This window comes from Epinephelus lanceolatus, chromosome 22, assembly GCF_041903045.1.
Source record: "Epinephelus lanceolatus isolate andai-2023 chromosome 22, ASM4190304v1, whole genome shotgun sequence".
In the NCBI taxonomy this organism is placed as follows: domain Eukaryota; kingdom Metazoa; phylum Chordata; class Actinopteri; order Perciformes; family Serranidae; genus Epinephelus; species Epinephelus lanceolatus.
Window position 1 is genome coordinate 7698900 of NC_135755.1, and position 19919 is coordinate 7718818.

A 19919-nucleotide genomic window follows, 5' to 3' on the forward strand; every position below is an offset into this window, starting at 1 on the left:
CTTGAGGAATATAAAGGGCCAAAGGTGAGCTCCTGGTTTGGAGAACAATGGATGGATTCCAAGGGAGAGGTGTCCAGAGAGGCAGAGGAGTATGGGTGAGAGGAGGAGGAAGAGGAGAACAACGAGGAGGACAGGGAGGCTGGTCTGAGGGTCCAACCAAACCTCAGCTGCTTCACTGTGGCATCCATCGTGAGGATGTTCAGAAATGTGGACAGGTAAGAAATACTCCTCACTGGACTTTACTGTATGTAGTACTGCATACTGTATCAATACAGCACTCAATGATTGCTGCAGAATATGGTTTTGTAAGTGGAGCGTTGTACTGTGCTGTAAACACAGCATGTTCTACAGTATGGCACATACGTATGAGACTGGGAACTGCATTCCTACTTTGTCTATACAATACGTAATGTATGTTGCTGTATCTGGATCTTTTGCAGAAATGAAAGATTACCACCAGCAGGTGGGAGCGCACGTCTGTTCACGGCTCAGCAGGACACTGCCATTGTGAACATGGTTCTGGAGAACAACGCTATCACCCTGAAACAAATCCAAAGAAAGGTGATTGAAGACCAAGTGGTGTTCCAGACCATCAACTCTGTCAGCCTCAGCACACTGGATCGTGTCCTACGGCACAATGCAGTACGCATGAAGCAAGTGTATAGGGTGCTCTTTGAAAGGAATTCGGCCAGGGTCAAGGAGCTGCGCCATGACTATGTGCAAGGAAGTCCTATATCCAGCACTCACACATTACTGCACCTGTAATACTGTATGATGCAGTTACAGTGTTTCTTTACATTGTCTCACACGTTCATGTATTGGCTGCTCTAGCTCCATGTCTGATACTGTCATGCTGTCTGTCTCTCTTCTGGCGCTCCATCAATGGGCCGTTACCAAAAATGACCTGGCCCAGCATCGGCCCAAACCCAGCACAGTGGAACAAATGAACTGGGCCATGTCCAGTTGCCCAAATACGCCGAGACCCAGGATGAGTGACATCCCAGAATAGGGCCAAATAAACTAGCCTGAGTTTGTGCTGGTTGTCTTCATGGTGCCACTGCTGTTAGTTCCTGTCCTGACATGTTCACAACAGTGAGCTTGTTGCTGCTGCTGGCTCAGACTTCAGGTGTACTGTAATGACAGTCACTGTTGATGCAAAGGGAATAGATTATTAGTACATTATGAGTTGTACTGAAGTGAAGATGCTTTTAACACCAGTGCATCCTTTAAAAAAAGTTCCTCTGGTGTCATTTATGGACAAAAATGTCCGCATAAATAAAACTGCCATGAAAATATTATATATTCATATTATTTTCCACTTTCACTGAAGTAAATCTTTTATCAATCTTCAGTTCTTATCCTAACTACCAAATAATCATTCTTTTTTTTATACATTTAACCCATTAAATGTCTTTTTTTTTTTACATTTAACCCTTTAAATGTATTTTTTAACATTTAACCCTTTAAATGTCTTTGTTTTTACATTTAACCCTTTAAATGTCTTTTTTTCACATTTAACCCTTAAAATGTCTTTTTTTTAAACATTTAACCCTTTAAATGTCTTTTTGTTTTTACATTTAACCCTTTAAATGTTTTTTTTCACATTTAACCCTTTAAATGTCTTTGTTTTTACATTTTACCCTTTAAATGTCTTTTTTTTACATGATGTTTTAAGATGATTTTTTTTTCATTTAAAATTTCCTCTTGACAAAAATACCCCATACTAAAATTGCCTTGAATTATTATACATAATTTTCCACTTTTACTGAGTTATTTTTTTTAACAAACGTCAGTCCTGATCATAACTACCAAATGTTCATTTATTTTCAGAATTTTATCCCTATAAATGCCAGTTTTTGACATGATGCAAAGACTTTTCCATAAAGAAAAAGTTTTTACTGTCCTAACATTTATTTTTTACTCATCTGTTCATGAACATTTTGAAGGCAGAGCTTTAAATTGACAGTCTGATATCACAGAATGAATTTACTGTTGATTCTATGACAACCAACGCTGCTCACATTTCAATAAGGAGAGACACAGACGGATGAAGTAAAGATAAAGTTTAATACAGAATATGGGTGCAACAGATTAACAGATGATTTGTGCTCAAGTCTTTGGTGCTTGGACCAAACACTGTCCAGACACTGGTGCAGGTGGTGACTGTTAGGATGTTCTCTGCTGCTGTCCCTTTTCCCTCTCTTGCAGATCTGCCCAGGTGTGCTGCATTAGTTAACGAGGTGCAGCACACCTGCCATGGAGGAGGTGCTGAAGAGCTCCTGTGCCTGCAGCAGAGGAGAGAGGCCTGTGGTGTTTGGACTGCTGGTCCTGCTGCCGCTCACTGTGGGATTTTTGTTCTCTTGTTTGCTTGTTTCCATTCTAGTAAATCCCACTGATTATTGTGGGTCAGTGTTGGAGTCTTGTTTGCCCCATAGGGCCACCTAAGGGTGGGGCGTAACATGTCTCTGCCACAGGATGGCGCCAGTGGCTAAACTAGATGAGTGCTCTCTGACAAATCTTCATCACTTTCTTCCTCTTTTCAACTGAATACCATCAACATTAACACTGTTTGTACTGAGAATGTAAACCATTGATATACATGTGGTGTCTTTGGTATTTATGGAAAGTTGACCTGATCAAATTCACTTTATAACAGTGAGGATTAAAGAGTTTACAGTTTTGTGCCTCACATGTTCTTTCATTACATTTCTTTGTTTCTGTGGTTGTAGAAAAACACCACGTCACATTATAAAGTTATTTCCTCATCATTAATGCAACATGTAAAGCAGTAATTTGTAACTGTTTTCAGAGGCAATAAAGTTCATTATAATTATCTTTGTTGTTGATGAATTCTTTTAGTTCTTGAAAACACACAGTTGTCTGATATGAACAGATTTACACACACAAGAGTCATAACAAGGTTTCTCTTATAAATATAGATTTATTTACAATATGTACACATTATAAACTGAACACAATACATTTTACATTATAACAATAACCATCAGTCGGCAGAAGATTATTAATGAACGTACAATTCTCTCAGAATTCTGTCGTCTTGTTGATTCAAGAATGTTTTTAAGACACATGACTGATAACAGCTGCTGCATAAAAATATATATTTCACATCACATGTAGTTTCTGACACAGATGTTGGAGGGAGAGAGTCTCAGAGTTTGTCTGGTGTTTTTAGGACCATGACTTTATGCTATGATGACTCATTCACAGAGGGTCCTCCACACAGAGTCCTGTTAGTCCTGATGGGCTGTTCCTCTGACAAACTCAACGTCTACACGACTGCACATAAACGATCCCTCTTATCAGCAGATTTAGCAAAATGAGCTTTGAAGGCAAAGCAGAGTCCGACACAGAGAGTCAGTAGAGCTGCTGCTGTCAGTCCAACATAGAGGCCGATCCTTCCCCGACTCTCTGGCTGTGGACTCTCTGGTTGTGGACTCTCTGTTGGTCTCTGAGGTTTGGGCTCATCAGCAGCTGCTGCAAAGGACAGAAAATAAGCTCAGCAGACTGACAGGGAGAAAACCTGTTTTTAGTTTAAAGAGAGCTGGAATATGATCCTATTCTGCATCTTTTCAAGTTCAAACAGAAAAACAGTCTCTGGTTCTTCTACTGAATCAACTTACCAGTGACATTGAGGCGACATGTAGCAGTGCTCCCACCATAATGTGTAGACACATCACACATATACAGTCCTGAGTCATTACTCCTGAGTCTGGACACATGAAGTCTGAGTCGTCCCTCTCTGAGGACGTCTTTGTCACACTGGACTCGTCCTGTAAACTGTTCATCCTGAGACTCTGGGACCTCAACACCTCCATGTAGACGAAACAGGACTGAGGCTCTGAGATCAGTTAACAGTTGACAGTAGATATAAAGGGAGTGGAGGGAGCTGCCAGCTATAGTTGTGAACATCCACTCAAGCGTGATGTTGTGGTTCTCCTCTGCCTGATAGGAGGTCTGTGTCACATTGACTACAAATGTTCCTGTTGAGGAGACAGAGAGGGAAAGTGAGGAGCAGACAAAGTGACAACTTTAACATGTGAGCCTTTAAACTCCATCTATAGATGTTTGTGTGGAGAGTTTGACTGATTGACTGAATAACAGTGTGCTCTTATTTAGAACAAAGCTGGAAGGCTGCAAAACTAAAGAGCTGAAAGATACCACAGGTAATACATGATAGCAAAAATCAACAGTCTGACAGTGTGTTTAGTCTTTAGTGTTTGTGGATAATAAAGTGAAGGTGTAAACTAACCACAGACACAGGAAGTCAGGTTGATGAGCAGCAGGATGATGCACATCATCTTCTCCCTGTGAGAGGAGACAGAGGTGAAGAGTCACAAACACATGACATCAAAGTTCATTTATTACAGGTGACACAGAGACAATCTATGTCACACTTCCTCCCACAGGTGGCGCCAGTGGGCTGCAAAGTACAGTATGTTGTGTGACTACGAGGCAGGAGTGCAGAAAATCCTAAAGTGTGAACCTGCAGCTCAGATAAACATGTTCCATGAGTCAATGTGCCTGCATATAAAGGAAAGAGAATCAAAGTGCAAATAAAGCTGTCAAGTGAATTCTATGAAATGAAAATAAATGCTGTGCTCCCTTATAAACAATAGACAAGAGAAAATATTCAAAGTTAAAGACAAATAGAAAGTGTGTCTCTTTCCTAAATGTTGCAGCTGTTGTTTAAAGTCACATAGAGGAGCTTTTTAGGTGGATCAGCTTTTAGGATGATCTGTCTTCAATCAATCACATGTCTGTTAAAGTCTTGTTGTTGAATTGTCTCTTTACTGAGAGAAGCCAGCACATTATTATTTGTTATTACACGGCTCTATTAAATGCTGTATTCTGATTGGTCAGTAGCGGCATTCTGCGGTCTGATATCACTGTGTAATGACCGCTGCTAGTAGCAACGGTCATTACACACAGTTGCTATGTAGCCCAGCGTTGCTAGGGATGCTGCCCTGCAACACTGCAGCTGTCAAACAACTTCCGAGGGAAAAACAAACAGAAGTGGCTGATTTTTAACGGATGCCGCTGAAGAAAAAGAATACCTACGGACTTTCTCTGCCAAAAACAAAAGAAGACGGATTTGAATACACATTCGGCAGTCATGCTTAATGACATTTTACGCGAGTGGGTTCTATTCCCCTGTCGGGAGTTATTTTCCCAGTATTCACCGGCTCATTATACATTATCCCTTACTTAACATCTTGTCTAATCCCAGGGGCGATTCTAGAATCAGAGGTTTAGGGGTGCTGAGCACCTAGAGAGCTGCCCCGGCCAGGCAAGATAAATTTCACTCTTTTGTACATTTTAACGCAATTTTATTCCCACATTTGTTAAAGAAAAGCACAACACTTTTTGCTGCAAAAAAGGCAAATAACCAAACAATGCGTTTTATATCTAATAAGAGATATAAACTGATACATTGATCCAACTTACAAGGTCATTCTACATAGATAGACCATTTGATCTTACACTCTTACCTGAACCTGGCTCTTTTTTCTTTTTTTTTTTAAAACAATCTTATATCCATGATGAGTCTGTCTGTACACACACACAGACACACACACACACACACACACACAATGGGCCCTAGGCCTTTTTGGGGTATTTTTGCTGCCTTTACTTTTAAGCTCATATCACAGTCATTATAAAGGCTACATACACATGCTATACTTTGTTGTTTTTTTTCAGGACTATCTGGGCTATCCAGATTTCCCATCATTTCATGTCCTTCTATGTGCCTGTATTTTATATTAAATTTTTATTTCAATGAAAAAAACAAATCTGTGTTACTAAATTCTTGCATTTTTACATGTATCTCACCATAGCAAGTTGGAAGTTGACATATTCTGCCATATATGAAGAGGGGAGACTCTCTGGAATCTGGCAATATAAGAACCATGATGCTGGGACATTCTGTCACTTCACAGCTGTCCAAAACATGTGGTTTGTGCCAGGTGGACATGATTGCCAGTATTTTTTCATTATTGCAAGAAATTCCATTGACTCATTCACAAGTCAAAAATGTGTTTTATCTGAAAGAAACATGCAATATTTACATCTAAGATCATAGAAAAATAGTCAGCCAAGTGCAATGATGTCCTCCAAGATAATATTTGCCACTTTGTTTGCAGTAAACAAAAATTTGGGCATTGGGGTGGTGGGGGTGTCCCCCTCAATGTATATGGTGACTACGGCCCTGTCAGCATGCATAATTAGGCCTCAGTTGTCTGGGTGCGCAAAGGTGAAGTGGCTGGTCTTGTCATACAAAGTTTGATGGAGTGTCAACTGGACAATATGGAGATATTTGCATCTTGAAAGCCGGACTACAAATGTGGATAGACAGGGAGAAACACACGCAAGCCTAAGACGTGGTAAGATACGATATTCCTCACTATATGAAGTGACTGATCTGTATAATGGATTGTAAAGAAATTCGTCAGGTTTTTATTTTGTAGACTGTTAATCTGGATTTATAGCGTGATGGGATGACAGCACAATGCATTTGCGAGTAATCCATCCAATGTGTGTGCAGAGCTGTATGAAAGCTCTGTTATACATAGTGTAAATTTATCTTTTTCTTTCGCTGTGAAAACATTGGACTACTGACAAGTGCTTGGTCTTGTCGGAAAGCTGCAATTCTGCTGTTTCACGTCATATGCGTGGCTTCTCGCACGGTCGCGGAAAAGAAACTATAGAGAAGAACAGGTGTGAATTTGGACGCACTGTCGTTCAGACCCATAGGGTTAATATTGTGCTGCTGTATTTTTGTATTTTTGTTGTTAAAATATTACGTTTCAACCAAGTACTGTATGGTTTTGACACTTTTTCTAGCTTGTTAAAAAGGACATACAGTAAGGAAAAAAAAAATCTCTCAAATTTTGGGGGTGCTGGGATTCAATTTAGGGGTGCTTCAGCACCCCCAAAATGGTCTAACGCCTATGTCTAATCCACCAATCCTCACATAGTAAATCTGTACAACATGACAACACCAACATCAACACATTCACACATTCACACATTACCTTGGATGACTTCAGTAAATTTTAAAAGCTGTAACAAGGAACGGCGGCATTCCTGAGATGAAGTCAAAAGTCCTCAACCGACATCGCATGTCATCACACTGTGGAAAGAGCACATCGATGTTTACAACGAAACTGTGAGAATGCGGACCTTACGAAATGCGGTCTTACAACATAGAGTAGCGGTGTCGCATCAAACCTCCTCATTGGTTCATTCATGTTTCCCTAAATGAGCCGAGCTCCCCAGAGCCGGCAGCACTCATACACCGCTACTCTATGTTGTAAGACCGCATTTCGTAAGGTCCGCATTCTCACAGTTTCGTTGTAAACATCGATGTGCTCTTTCCACAGTGTGATGACATGCGATGTCGGTTGAGGACTTTTGACTTCATCTCAGGAATGCCGCCGTTCCTTGTTACAGCTTTTAAAATTTACTGAAGTCATCCAAGGTAATGTGTGAATGTGTGAATGTGTTGATGTTGGTGTTGTCATGTTGTACAGATTTACTATGTGAGGATTGGTGGATTAGACATAGGCGTTAGACCATTTTGGGGGTGCTGAAGCACCCCTAAATTGAATCCCAGCACCCCCAAAATTTGAGAGATTTTTTTTTTCCTTACTGTATGTCCTTTTTAACAAGCTAGAAAAAGTGTCAAAACCATACAGTGCTTGGTTGAAACGTAATATTTTAACAACAAAAATACAAAAATACAGCAGCACAATATTAACCCTATGGGTCTGAACGACAGTGCGTCCAAATTCACACCTGTTCTTCTCTATAGTTTCTTTTCCGCGACCGTGCGAGAAGCCACGCATATGACGTGAAACAGCAGAATTGCAGCTTTCCGACAAGACCAAGCACTTGTCGGTAGTCCAATGTTTTCACAGCGAAAGAAAAAGATAAATTTACACTATGTATAACAGAGCTTTCATACAGCTCTGCACACACATTGGATGGATTACTCGCAAATGCATTGTGCTGTCATCCCATCACGCTATAAATCCAGATTAACAGTCTACAAAATAAAAACCTGACGAATTTCTTTACAATCCATTATACAGATCAGTCACTTCATATAGTGAGGAATATCGTATCTTACCACGTCTTAGGCTTGCGTGTGTTTCTCCCTGTCTATCCACATTTGTAGTCCGGCTTTCAAGATGCAAATATCTCCATATTGTCCAGTTGACACTCCATCAAACTTTGTATGACAAGACCAGCCACTTCACCTTTGCGCACCCAGACAACTGAGGCCTAATTATGCATGCTGACAGGGCCGTAGTCACCATATACATTGAGGGGGACACGTGCCCCACCCCCCAATGCCCAAATTTTTGTTTACTGCAAACAAAGTGGCAAATATTATCTTGGAGGACATCATTGCACTTGGCTGACTATTTTTCTATGATCTTAGATGTAAATATTGCATGTTTCTTTCAGATAAAACACATTTTTGACTTGTGAATGAGTCAATGGAATTTCTTGCAATAAAGAAAAAATACTGGCAATCATGTCCACCTGGCACAAACCACATGTTTTGGACAGCTGTGAAGTGACAGAATGTCCCAGCATCATGGTTCTTATATTGCCAGATTCCAGAGAGTCTCCCCTCTTCATATATGGCAGAATATGTCAACTTCCAACTTGCTATGGTGAGATACATGTAAAAATGTAAGAATTTAGTCACACGGATTTGTTTTTTTCATTGAAATAAAAATTTAATATAAAATACAGGCACATAGAAGGACATGAAATGATGGCAAATCTGGATAGCCCAGATTGTCCTGAAAAACAACAACAACAAAGTATAGCATGCGTATGTAGCCTTTATAATGACTGTGATATGAGCTTAAAAGTAAAGGCAGTAAAAATACCCCAAAAAGGCCTAGGGCCCATTGTGTGCGTGTGTGTGTGTGTGTGTGTGTACAGACAGACTCATCATGGATATAAGATTGTTTAAAAAAAAAAAAAAGAGCCAGGTTCAGGTAAGAGTGTAAGATCAAATGGTCTATCTATCTAGAATGACGTTGTAAGTTGGATCAATGTATCAGTTTATATCTCTTATTAGATATAAAACGCATTGTTTGGTTATTTGCCTTTTTTGCAGCAAAAAGTGTTGTGCTTTTCTTTAACAAATGTGGGAATGAAATTGTGTTAAAATGTACAAAAGAGTGAAATTTATCTTGCCTGGCCGGGGCAGCTCTCTAGGTGCTCAGCACCCCTAAACCTCTGATTCTAGAATCGCCCCTGGGATTAGACAAGATGTTAAGTAAGGGATAATGTATAATGAGCCGGTGAATACTGGGAAAATAACTCCCGACAGGGGAATAGAACCCACTCGCGTAAAATGTCATTAAGCATGACTGCCGAGTGTGTATTCAAATCCGTCTTCTTTTGTTTTTGGCAGAGAAAGTCCGTAGGTATTCTTTTTCTTCAGCGGCATCCGTTAAAATCAGCCACTTCTGTTTGTTTTTCCCTCGGAAGTTGTTTGACAGCTGCAGTGTTGCAGGGCAGCATCCCTAGCAACGCTGGGCTACATAGCAACTGTGTGTAATGACCGTTGCTACTAGCAGCGGTCATTACACAGTGATATCAGACCGTAGAATGCCGCTACTGACCAATCAGAATACAGCATTTAATAGAGCCGTGTAATAACAGATAATAATGTGCTGGCTTCTCTCAGTAAAGAGACAATTCAACAACAAGACTTTAACAGACATGTGATTGATTGAAGACAGATCATCCTAAAAGCTGATCCACCTAAAAAGCTCCTCTATGTGACTTTAAACAACAGCTGCAACATTTAGGAAAGAGACACACTTTCGATTTGTCTTGAACTTTGAATATTTTCTCTTGTCTATTGTTTATAAGGGAGCACAGCATTTATTTTCATTTCATAGAATTCACTTGACAGCTTTATTTGCACTTTGATTCTCTTTCCTTTATATGCAGGCACATTGACTCATGGAACATGTTTATCTGAGCTGCAGGTTCACACTTTAGGATTTTCTGCACTCCTGCCTCGTATTCACACAACATCCATCCTAAAGCTTAAAGTAGCTCCTAACTGGTTGAGTAAAGAGAAACTCCTGATAATAAGGAGTCAGTCCTGACTTGAACATGTTTTTGGTGTTTGACCTTTTAGCACTCAAAGTGTGTCGTCAGTCTGTGAGAAGTCAGAGACAGTCCAGAGGACTCCTCAGTCACCAACAAGTCCCATTCACCTGCTGCTAGGAGAGCACTCATTGACTTTAACCACTGGCGCCATCTTGTGTCAGAAATATATTACTGCAGCTTTTGTTCTTTGAAAATTCAGGCCTCCATGTGTGCAGGAGAACAAATAAGCTTTCCATTGCTGTGGTTGTAGTTGACATAGTTTTTAGTGCTGATGCCTGGTGTCCATCAGTTGTGTGTGATAATCAGGATAATAAATACAAAGGAGTATTGTGATGACTAAAGACAGACTGTAGATTGTCTCTGTGTCACCTGGAATAAGTGAACTTTGATGTCATGTGTTTGTGACTCTTCACCTCTGTCTCCTCTCACAGGGAGAAGATGATGTGCATCATCCTGCTGCTCATCAACCTGACCTCCTGTGTCTGTGGTTAGTTTACACCTTCACTTTATTATCCACAAACACTAAAGACTAAACACACTGTCAGACTGTTGATTTTTGCTATCATGTATTACCTGTGGTATCTTTCAGCTCTTTAGTTTTGCAGCCTTCCAGCTCTGTTCTAAATAAGAGCACACTGTTATTCAGTCAATCAGTCAAACTCTCCACACAAACATCTATAGATGGAGTTTAAAGGCTCACATGTTAAAGTTGTCACTTTGTCTGCTCCTCACTTTCCCTCTCTGTCTCCTCAACAGGAACATTTGTAGTCAATGTGACACAGACCTCCTATCAGGCAGAGGAGAACCACAACATCACGCTTGAGTGGATGTTCACGACTAAAACTGGCAGCTCCCTCCACTCCCTTTATATCTACTGTGAACTGTTAACTGATCTCAGAGCCTCAGGTCTGTTTCATCTACATGGAGGTGTTGAGGTCCCAGAGTCTCAGGATGAACAGTTTACAGGACGAGTCCAGTGTGACAAAGACGTCCTCAGAGAGGGACGACTCAGACTTCATGTGTCCAGACTCAGGACTGATGACTCAGGACTGTATATGTGTGAAGTGTTCACACATTATGGTGGGAGCGCTGCTACATGTCGGCTCAATGTCACTGGTAAGTTGATTCAGTAGAACTTTATGAACAAGTTTATGATAAATAAGAACCTGAGAAGAAAAGTATCTGTGAAATATGTTACAACTTAATCTGTTGTGGATATTTAGTTTTCTTTGTTAGTCAAATGTTTTTTTTTCACATGAATGACACAGATTTGTTTGGTCTCTTTACAGCAGCGAGGGATCGACCTGAACCTCAGACACCAAACACAACAAGTCGTCCACAGCCAGAGAGTCGAGGAAGGATCGGCCTTTACTATGGACTGGCAGCAGCAGCTCTACTGAGTGTTTGATTCTGTGTATAATTCACCTTCAGTCCAGAAAACAAGATTTGTGCTCAGACTCCAGTGGAGGATTTAAGAAAAGTTCATCAGATGATGAGAGGAAACAGTTTGTTATCAAAGTCATGGTCCTAAAAACACCAGACAAACTCTGAGACTCTCTCCCTCCAACATGTGTGTCAGAAACTACATGTGATGTGAAATATATATTTTTATGCAGCAGCTGTTATCAATCATGTGTTTTAAAAACATTCTTGAATCAACAAGACGACAGAATTCTGAGAGAATTGTACGTTCATTAATAATCTTCTGCCGACTGATGGTTATTGTTATAATGTAAAATGTATTGTGTTCAGTTTATAATGTGTACATATTGTAAATAAATCTATATTTATAAGAGAAACCTTGTTATGACTCTTGTGTGTGTAAATCTGTTCATATCAGACAACTGTGTGTTTTCAAGAACTAAAAGAATTCAACAACAACAACAAAGATAATTATAATGAACTTTATTGCCTCTGAAAACAGTTACAAATTACTGCTTTACATGTTGCATTAATGATGAGGAAATAACTTTATAATGTGACGTGGTGTTTTTCTACAACCACAGAAACAAAGGGAATCATACACACAAACATTGTGTTACACAAAGTTATAAAGTGCTTCACAGAGTCAACAGTCTTTTACAATAATGATAATATGTAGATCATAAAATATATAACATAATTAATCAAAAAACATTAAATAACTAATAAGAACAAAACTGTAAAAATGAAACTGAGGCATTAAAAAAGATTGTACATGGATATGTGATTGTCCTCCCATCTCCACCCTGCTCTGTTTCCAATTGGCTAGCAAATGCAAGGTCAGCTGACAGCGGCCATATCAGGAGCGCATCCAAGAGAAGGAGAGGGACACACAGAGAGACACAGAGACAGAGACAGCAGGATATTCTTATATTTTATCTTGACCTGCTGCCAAGTCCTCCTGGGTTGCTTCTGTTGAGACACAGCAGTGAGGAATGAAAATGGGACACACACCACTGTGGTCTGTCTGTTCCTCATCCTGTAGCACATTCTACATTTAAGGGGATTTTCCTTATTTTGATATAATAAAGGGTAGAGCTTACAGTTGACTCCCAATGGATGAGAAATAGATCATTGGTTCACTATCACCTGCATTCACTTAATAGGTTTCCTCATCTCCACTGAATTGATGGATTTCAGTAATTTTCCACAATCAGTGAGTCACAATGAAAGTGAAAGTTAGAGAGTGTGAGAGAGGCAGTGTGTGACTGAGAGGAAGGTGTGGCCAAGAAAACTTTTTGTTACATAGCTTCATCTGCGGCGACAACAGGGAAATGGACTCTTTGTCTTAGTTCATGAGTTCAGTTCGTCGTGAGTAGTGATAGATTTCATCATGAAGGATTGTTTGCTGTTGCTGCTTTCACAAACTGTCAGTTCACTGTGCAGAAGATACCACTGCTCAAGTGATGACACTTACTAAGGTTTAACCCTTAAATGTCTGGGCTCCAAACATTCTCGGCTCATCAGATATCCGTTATGTCTTCTCCCTGATACCTGGCCATTGTTGTTTTAGTTCTTCAGCTGGATTAAGTGCATACTGTTGTAACACAGCACGAGGCTGTTAAGCAGAGAGTGAAGGCTCTGTAAATACAGCTTGTGTTCAGGTCTTGACTGTGCCTTTAACATGTGAGGAGGTCATGTCTTGAATCATAATTTAAGCTTTAGAAAACAACAGTTTGATTAAGTCCACCCGTGGAGCTCTGGCGACCCCTAGTGGGGATCAGGACGTTTTACGAAGAGTTTTACAGCCTCTTTGTGATCTCTCTGCCTGTTGTTCAGGTTTCTTTACTCAGTGTGTGTGTTTCCTCCTTTGACCCTTCCAGGTGTGACTCCATCCACAGCCAGTGTAACTCAGGACGTCTACCAGGCAGAGGAACACAGTAACATCACACTGACATGGCGCTTCCCTGTCAAGACTGCCGTGTCTGTTGACTCACTATACATAGACATTTTGTATGGGGAGCCACTGAGGACAATTTACCTTTATGACACTGACTTTGAGGCTGCGCTGTATCAAGATGAGCTCTACAGGGGACGAGTTCAGTGTGATCTAGAGCTCGCCAAGAAGGGACGGATTGAATGTGTCCTCACTGGTCTGAGGCTCAGCGACACAGGCATCTATACTTTTATCATTGGTGTTAACAGTGATAGTCGCACCAAGACATGTGACCTTAGTGTTACAGGTAAGATGGCATCACTGGCTGCTTTGTTCTTTCACAGAAAAATCTAGATGCTAAAAAGCTGAGCAGAGCTACAGAATCCAATAATAATTCTCTGTGCGCAGTGGTGACATTAAACTAAGTACATTCATTTAAGTACTGAAGAATAGCTTTGAGGAACTTGTGCTTGACTTGAGTGTTTCCATTTTCTGATACTCAATGCCTCCTCTGCTCCAGATTGATTTAGACAAAATATGATCATCTAATATATTCTGATGCATTAAGCTACCCAGCAGTAAAGAAGTCATTTGAATGATCTCCCTTTTTTGCAGCTGCCAGCCATCAACCTGTAAAGGAGACATCAAGATCAGCAAGCCGAGGAAGGATCGGGCTCTATGTAGGTAGTGGTTTATTTACAGTAGTGACAACAGCACTTGTAGCCTAGAGTTTTGCACAAGTGGCTGATGCATCAGCTTTTCAAATCAGATCTTTACCCAGATAAGAAAAGAAGTCTGATGACTATTTTAATGATTCAAATACATCATGTGTTGAAATGTTAATATTTAACATCCTTTCTTTTGTTTCTTTTACATTCTGGTTTCACTACCTCCTAATGCCAAGGTTGTGTTAATGTTGAAGCCAGTGGTTCCCAACTGGTCCAGCCACAGGGTTTATATTTCTCCTCAGTTATTAGTTGAAGGTCCTTGTGTTTGGCCATCTCATGAACATATAGTTTGCTGTCTCTGTCAAGTAGCAGTCCGTTGCTGTCACTCTGCAGCGTAAAACGGCACTTGGGGCCCATTCAGAATGGACCTTGACCCAGTTTTGGACCGTGACCCATCAATTGAGAACCACTGGTTTAAGCCATCCTTTCTGTTGTTTTTAAAGTTGTCAGATTTGGTCTGACTACCTCAAATTACCAATATTAGGTTACTGTAATACAGTAGTCAAATCACTATACATACAGTTTACAATATACCTCCCAGTATTATACTAATGTCATGTTGGTGTTTAAGCCATCATTTCTACTTCAAATGACCAAATATTACGTTACTGTAATTCAGTGGTCTTTTACGAATCACTACTCATATACCTCTCTCTGTCATGACGCTGCTGTTACTGTTATGAATGAACCGTTTACACACAGTCTCTTTCAGAATAAACTGTGTTTGTTGGACCCATCCACCACCCCTCCTGCCCGCCCCAGTTGGACTTTCGTGGCCTTCACTTTCATCCTTGCCCCACCGTGTTTCCCCCTGATGCCACTGGGCGCTATTAAACTATAACAGCAACTGTGTCAAGCCAACGTTAAAGGACGCCTTACGTCATTGGTTTCAGACGCCGTTAGTCACTGCCCAAGCGCCAGATTTTGAGGAGTATGGTCCTTATTTTTATTTCCTTGCTCTGCAGTTAATATTCAGCCTCTTAGAGTGTCCTTTATATTGTTGGTTTTATGATGTGTGTCTTGGCTGCTTTAATGTTGCATTTGCCATTCATGAACTTCATCTGTCTATCCATCATGTCATTATGCTGCCTGACACAATACACACACGTGCACAGGAAGTACTTGTACAGCACATTTTATTCTGTCATTTCTGATACAAAAATAAAAGTTTTTATATCAAACTCTGGAACATTTCTTTTTATATGCATACATTATCATGCGTGATGTACAATATGATATGATGCAAATGTTTTTCAGTATAGTGACATATTTCTTAGCTACATTTTGGATTGACTCTTGACCCCACTGCACATGCTGCCACTGAACCATTTAACTGCACACTGCAGTAGATCATGAGCCTGTGGCATGTGGCAGAGTGGGGTGGGATGAAGTCACTGTCTGAAAGTCAGGCTCAAGTTTCTGCACTCAAGTCCCAAATCAAGACAGGCAAAACATGAGTCAGGTCCCGAGTCATACACCTTGAGATTCCAGTCTTAACCAAGTCATAATGCACTCTTCAGAAAATGTAAAGCAGTTTTAACAACAGAATAATAAGATATGACAGTTTCAAAAAATCCTGAATGGAAAGCAGCTGCACCTCCTCTATTAACGCCTGACAGGCCGCTGCTATTGGCTGATACAGTGGGCTGTTTACATCTGTGACATGTTACACAAGTTGACCTGGTGATGGTCCTCCCAACATTTGTCACCTTGAGCTCATATAATGATGTAATCCTTTGTGACTGGTCCTGACTGGAGTCTGCAGCAGCTGATATTTCAGGCAAGCCTGGAACCAAGAGTGAAAACATTTCTACCCATAAATGTTCTACTTCCTCCTTTTACACTTCATCATGTACTTGGATGCAATGAAGCCTTTGTGTTCACTGAAGACTCCTCAGATCTGCCTGTTGCTAACAGGTGTATTAATGACAAAGAGCAGCAGAGGGAGCTCTTGTTGTTTAGAAATGCTCACCTGTCTGCAGGTTACAGCTGTGATCATTTAGACCATCAGGCTCTTTAAATGTTACTGATGATCACAAACACCTTCTGCTGTAAGTTTATCTGAGAGATTCCCTTTGTCCTGCATTACAACAGTATGCACTTAATTCGACTAAAGCTGCAATGGCCAGGTATCAAGGAGAAGACGTAACGGATATCTGATGAGCCGAGAATGTTTGGAGCCCAGACATTTGTCCTCCTTCCTGGTTTTCCTCTTGGTCGTTGCTGTGATTTACCCTAAAGAACCACTGATCAGAGTATTGTTTGGGCATAGGTACATTTCCTCATTGGTACTTAGGCAAACATTTAGTGTGGATTCTGCGCACAGTTTTCTACATGAGGCCCCAGGTATGGCTGCTAGAGGAGGAGGCTGTTTGGATGTTAGAGCAGCAACATCAGGTTGGAAATAGATGATTTTACATTCAAGCTACTTTGTGAAACCTCCACAGGAGAGTGAAGTTCAAACTGTATTATATTTGATTCAGTGCTGATAGTTTTGCTCTCTCTGTGCTTAGCTTAAGCTGCACACAGGACATGTATAAAGACATCTTTAAAACATTGAATGGATCAGTGAGCACACTAGTAACAATGACACAATGAACAATGAAGGCAACAACACACAGAGATCAATAAAAACTGTCTTTACTATAAGACCTTATTAAAAGAAAGACTTTTCATTGTAACACTTTATTCTGACAGAAAAACAACAGCACATAGAGATCAATGATAAATGTAATAATATATTGAATAATGCTGTTTTGAAAGAATTTGAGCAATTAAATAAATAATATAAATAAATAAATATATAAAAGCAACAAATGTTCAGTAAACAAGTATTTCTGGTGCTTAAATCAGACTTTGGAGGGAGAGAGTCTCAGAGTTTAAGAGTCAAATGTGGATCAGTGCTCTGATGACTCATTCACAGAGAGTCCTGTTAGTCCTGATGAGCTGTTCCTCTGACAAACTCAACGTGTACACGACTGCACAGATGTTTCCTTTCTCATCAGGTCATTTAGTGAAAGAATCTTTGAAGGCAAAGCAGAGTCCGACACAGAGACACACACATCACAACAGGCAGATGTGAAGTGTCTTCAGTTCACATCATCATCAACTGTCACAGATTGTTTGCAGTCATTTTACTCATGTGTGGTGTGTAAAGCATTAAAGCTGTTGCTATGGTTACCTGTTGGTGTGTTTGATGTGTCCTGATATACAGTTTTATCACCTGACAGTCAGTGTGAACGTCACGTTTTCTGTGTCTCTGTGGTATAAAACGTAATTCAAACAGTTTTGTCTCCATAACATTCCTGATCAAACTGTTTCCTCTCATCATTTGATGAACTTTTCTTAAATCCTCCACTGGAGTGTGAGTACAAATCTTGTTTTCTGGACTGAAGGTGAATTAATACACAGAAACAAACACTCAGTAGAGCTGCTGCTGCCAGTCCACAGTAAAGGCCGATCCTTCCTCGACTCTCTGGCTGTGGACGACTTGTTGTGTTTGGTGTCTGAGGTTCAGGTCGATCCCTCGCTGCTGTAAAGAGACCAAACAAATCTGTGTCATTCATGTGAAGAAAAAACATTTGACTAACAAAGAAAACTAAATATCCACAACAGATTAAGTTGTAACATATTTCACAGATACTGCAAGAAGGTGAGGATTGTTGATAACACAAGTTCACAACACTTTTCTTCTCAGGTTCTTATTTATCATAAACTTGTTCATAAAGTTCTACTGAATCAACTTACCAGTGACATTGAGCCGACATGTAGCAGAGTTCCTCCCATACTTTGTGACGACTGCACACTCATACAGTCCTGAGTCATCAGTCCTGAGTCTGGACACATGAAGTCTGAGTCGTCCCTCTCTGAGGACGTCTTTGTCACACTGGACTCGTCCTGTAAACTGTTCATCCTGAGACTCTGGGACCTCAACACCTCCATGTAGACGAAACAGGACTGAGGCGCTGAGATTATTTCTCCTATCACAATTAATATATAAATACTTAAGGGAGCTGCAAGTTTTAGTTGTGAAGGTGAATTCCAGTGTGATGTTGTGGTTCTCCTCTGCCTGATAGGAGGTCTGTGTCACATTGACTACAAATGTTCCTGTTGAGGAGACAGAGAGGGAAAGTGAGGAGCAGACAAAGTGACAACTTTAACATGTGAGCCTTTAAACTCCATCTATAGATGTTTGTGTGGAGAGTTTGACTGATTGACTGAATAACAGTGTGCTCTTATTTACAACAAAGCTGGAAGGCTGCAAAACTAAAGAGCTGAAAGATACCACAGGTAATACATGATAGCAAAAATCAACAGTCTGACAGTGTGTTTAGTCTTTAGTGTTTGTGGATAATAAAGTGAAGGTGTAAACTAACCACAGACACAGGAGGTCAGGTTGATGAGCAGCAGGATGATGCACATCATCTTCTCCCTGTGAGAGGAGACAGAGGTGAAGAGTCACAAACACATGACATCAAAGTTCACTTATTCCAGGTGACACAGAGACAATCTACAGTCTGTCTTTAGTCATCACAATACTCCTTTGTATTTATTATCCTGATTATCACACACAACTGATGGACACCAGGCATCAGCACTAAAAACTATGTCAACTACAACCACAGCAATGGAAAGCTTATTTGTTCTCCTGCACACATGTAGGCCTGACTTTTCAAAGAACAAAAGCTGCAGTAATATATTTCTGCCACAAGGTGGCGCCAGTGGTTAAAGTAAACACCAACATCAACACACTCACACATTACCTTGGATGTCTTCAACAATGTGACGATCTGTGCATAAGCAGGACAGTGTTTCCTGATCTTAGGTCAGAACTTTTTTCTCGGAAGAACACCAAGAGACGCTGTTGTCGCTTCTGTGTGTTTTCCCTGTGCTTCTTGCACTGATCGTTGACCAGTAGGCTGTGTCAGAGTAATATCTCTGAGTCTGTTAGTGTTTTGTCTGTGAATTTTATGTCCGTATTGGGTCAGTTTTCGTATTGGGCTTCCCGTTGTATAATCGTATTATTCGATTATGTCTTTTTGTGTAGAACCTCTGACGCAGTAATATCCTGGACGTTTAATACAATTTTTAGAGGCAAATCATGAGAGCCAGAGGCAGGGGAGTTATTCACAGTCTTACCATGCTAACTGATGGTGCCTGCAATATAGAAATGACCAAAACCAGAGACCATACAGGTGCTGATAATCTACAGGAATTTAACACCAAAGACACATTTTGCACCAAGGCTTACAAAGATTAGTAACATTTTACTGATGAAAAGCTGGCGCATATCCCATCATGCAATGCTGTGTTTCCGTTTCAAAAGCTAACTGAAATCACCAGTTGTATCTATTTCACTTCCAACAAATGAGTAACAGTCCAACAGCAGGTTCAGTGACACGCAGCTGAACCATACTGCAATCAGAAGTTGTCTGATCCATATCTGAAATTCAGGGGAAAGACTGAAAACACACTTGTTTTCTCACATTTCAGCAACTTCCTGTTTATGCTTTTACCACGAGTGGGCAATTGTCATACTGTCACCTATTGGTCTGAAGAGTGAACTGCGCTGCTTTGCTTCTACTTCTGTAGAATAACACAAAGAATCAAAATGAATACTGACTTGAAAAGTAGGAGCATCATAAAGTGAAGGCAGCTGCACT

The 19919-nt window shown here is 40.4% G+C and overlaps 5 protein-coding genes across 9 annotated transcripts in view; 3 read left to right on the forward strand and 2 right to left on the reverse strand.

Annotated features, from left to right (window-relative positions):
- LOC144459924 (uncharacterized) overlaps positions 1-765 on the forward strand; it is a 55547-nt gene extending 54782 nt beyond the window's left edge. The window contains exon 5 of the mRNA XM_078164757.1: positions 441-765. Coding sequence (XP_078020883.1) covers positions 441-765 — 325 coding nt within the window. The remainder of the gene's footprint in view (positions 1-440) is intronic.
- Positions 766-2921: 2156 nt separating this feature from the next.
- LOC144459872 (uncharacterized) lies at positions 2922-7211 on the reverse strand. Of its 3 annotated transcripts, none has more exons than XM_078164663.1 (4): positions 7056-7211; positions 4271-4326; positions 3642-4001; positions 2922-3495 (listed from the first exon to the last, which is right to left on the reverse strand). In XM_078164663.1, exons 2-4 carry the CDS (start codon positions 4317-4319, stop codon positions 3290-3292), a joined length of 615 nt encoding a protein of 204 aa, XP_078020789.1. In that variant the 5' UTR covers positions 4320-4326; positions 7056-7211; the 3' UTR covers positions 2922-3289. The 3 variants fall into 3 exon arrangements, with proteins under 3 accessions (XP_078020789.1, XP_078020788.1, XP_078020787.1); XM_078164662.1 differs by lacking the exon at positions 7056-7211 and adding an exon at positions 5854-7031 and having other exon boundaries at positions 2922-3492; XM_078164661.1 differs by lacking the exon at positions 7056-7211 and adding an exon at positions 5854-7025.
- Positions 7212-7333: 122 nt separating this feature from the next.
- On the forward strand, positions 7334-11969 carry LOC144459890 (uncharacterized). Its single transcript, XM_078164693.1, has 4 exons — positions 7334-7501; positions 10602-10657; positions 10927-11286; positions 11460-11969. Exons 2-4 carry the CDS (start codon positions 10609-10611, stop codon positions 11576-11578), a joined length of 528 nt encoding a protein of 175 aa, XP_078020819.1. The 5' UTR covers positions 7334-7501; positions 10602-10608; the 3' UTR covers positions 11579-11969.
- Positions 11970-12842: 873 nt separating this feature from the next.
- Positions 12843-15404, forward strand: LOC144459888 (uncharacterized). Of its 2 annotated transcripts, none has more exons than XM_078164691.1 (4): positions 12843-12963; positions 13476-13835; positions 14144-14208; positions 14969-15404. In XM_078164691.1, exons 1-4 carry the CDS (start codon positions 12948-12950, stop codon positions 15095-15097), a joined length of 570 nt encoding a protein of 189 aa, XP_078020817.1. In that variant the 5' UTR covers positions 12843-12947; the 3' UTR covers positions 15098-15404. The 2 variants fall into 2 exon arrangements, 1 of the variants encoding a protein (XP_078020817.1); XR_013488661.1 differs by having other exon boundaries at positions 12916-13073; positions 14959-15404.
- A 1508-nt stretch (positions 15405-16912) lies between these two features.
- Positions 16913-19919, reverse strand: part of LOC144459879 (uncharacterized) — a 39730-nt gene continuing 36723 nt past the window's right edge. Inside the window, exons 1-4 of one of the 2 annotated variants that reach the window (XM_078164679.1) lie at positions 19020-19274; positions 18633-18688; positions 18004-18363; positions 16913-17788 (exon numbers count right to left, since the gene is read on the reverse strand). In XM_078164679.1, coding sequence (XP_078020805.1) covers positions 17535-17788; positions 18004-18363; positions 18633-18681 — 663 coding nt within the window. In that variant the 5' untranslated portion in view covers positions 18682-18688; positions 19020-19274 and the 3' untranslated portion in view covers positions 16913-17534. Of the gene's footprint in view, positions 17789-18003; positions 18364-18632; positions 18689-19019; positions 19275-19919 lie in introns of those variants that run through there. The other variant, XM_078164678.1, reaches the window with a different exon arrangement.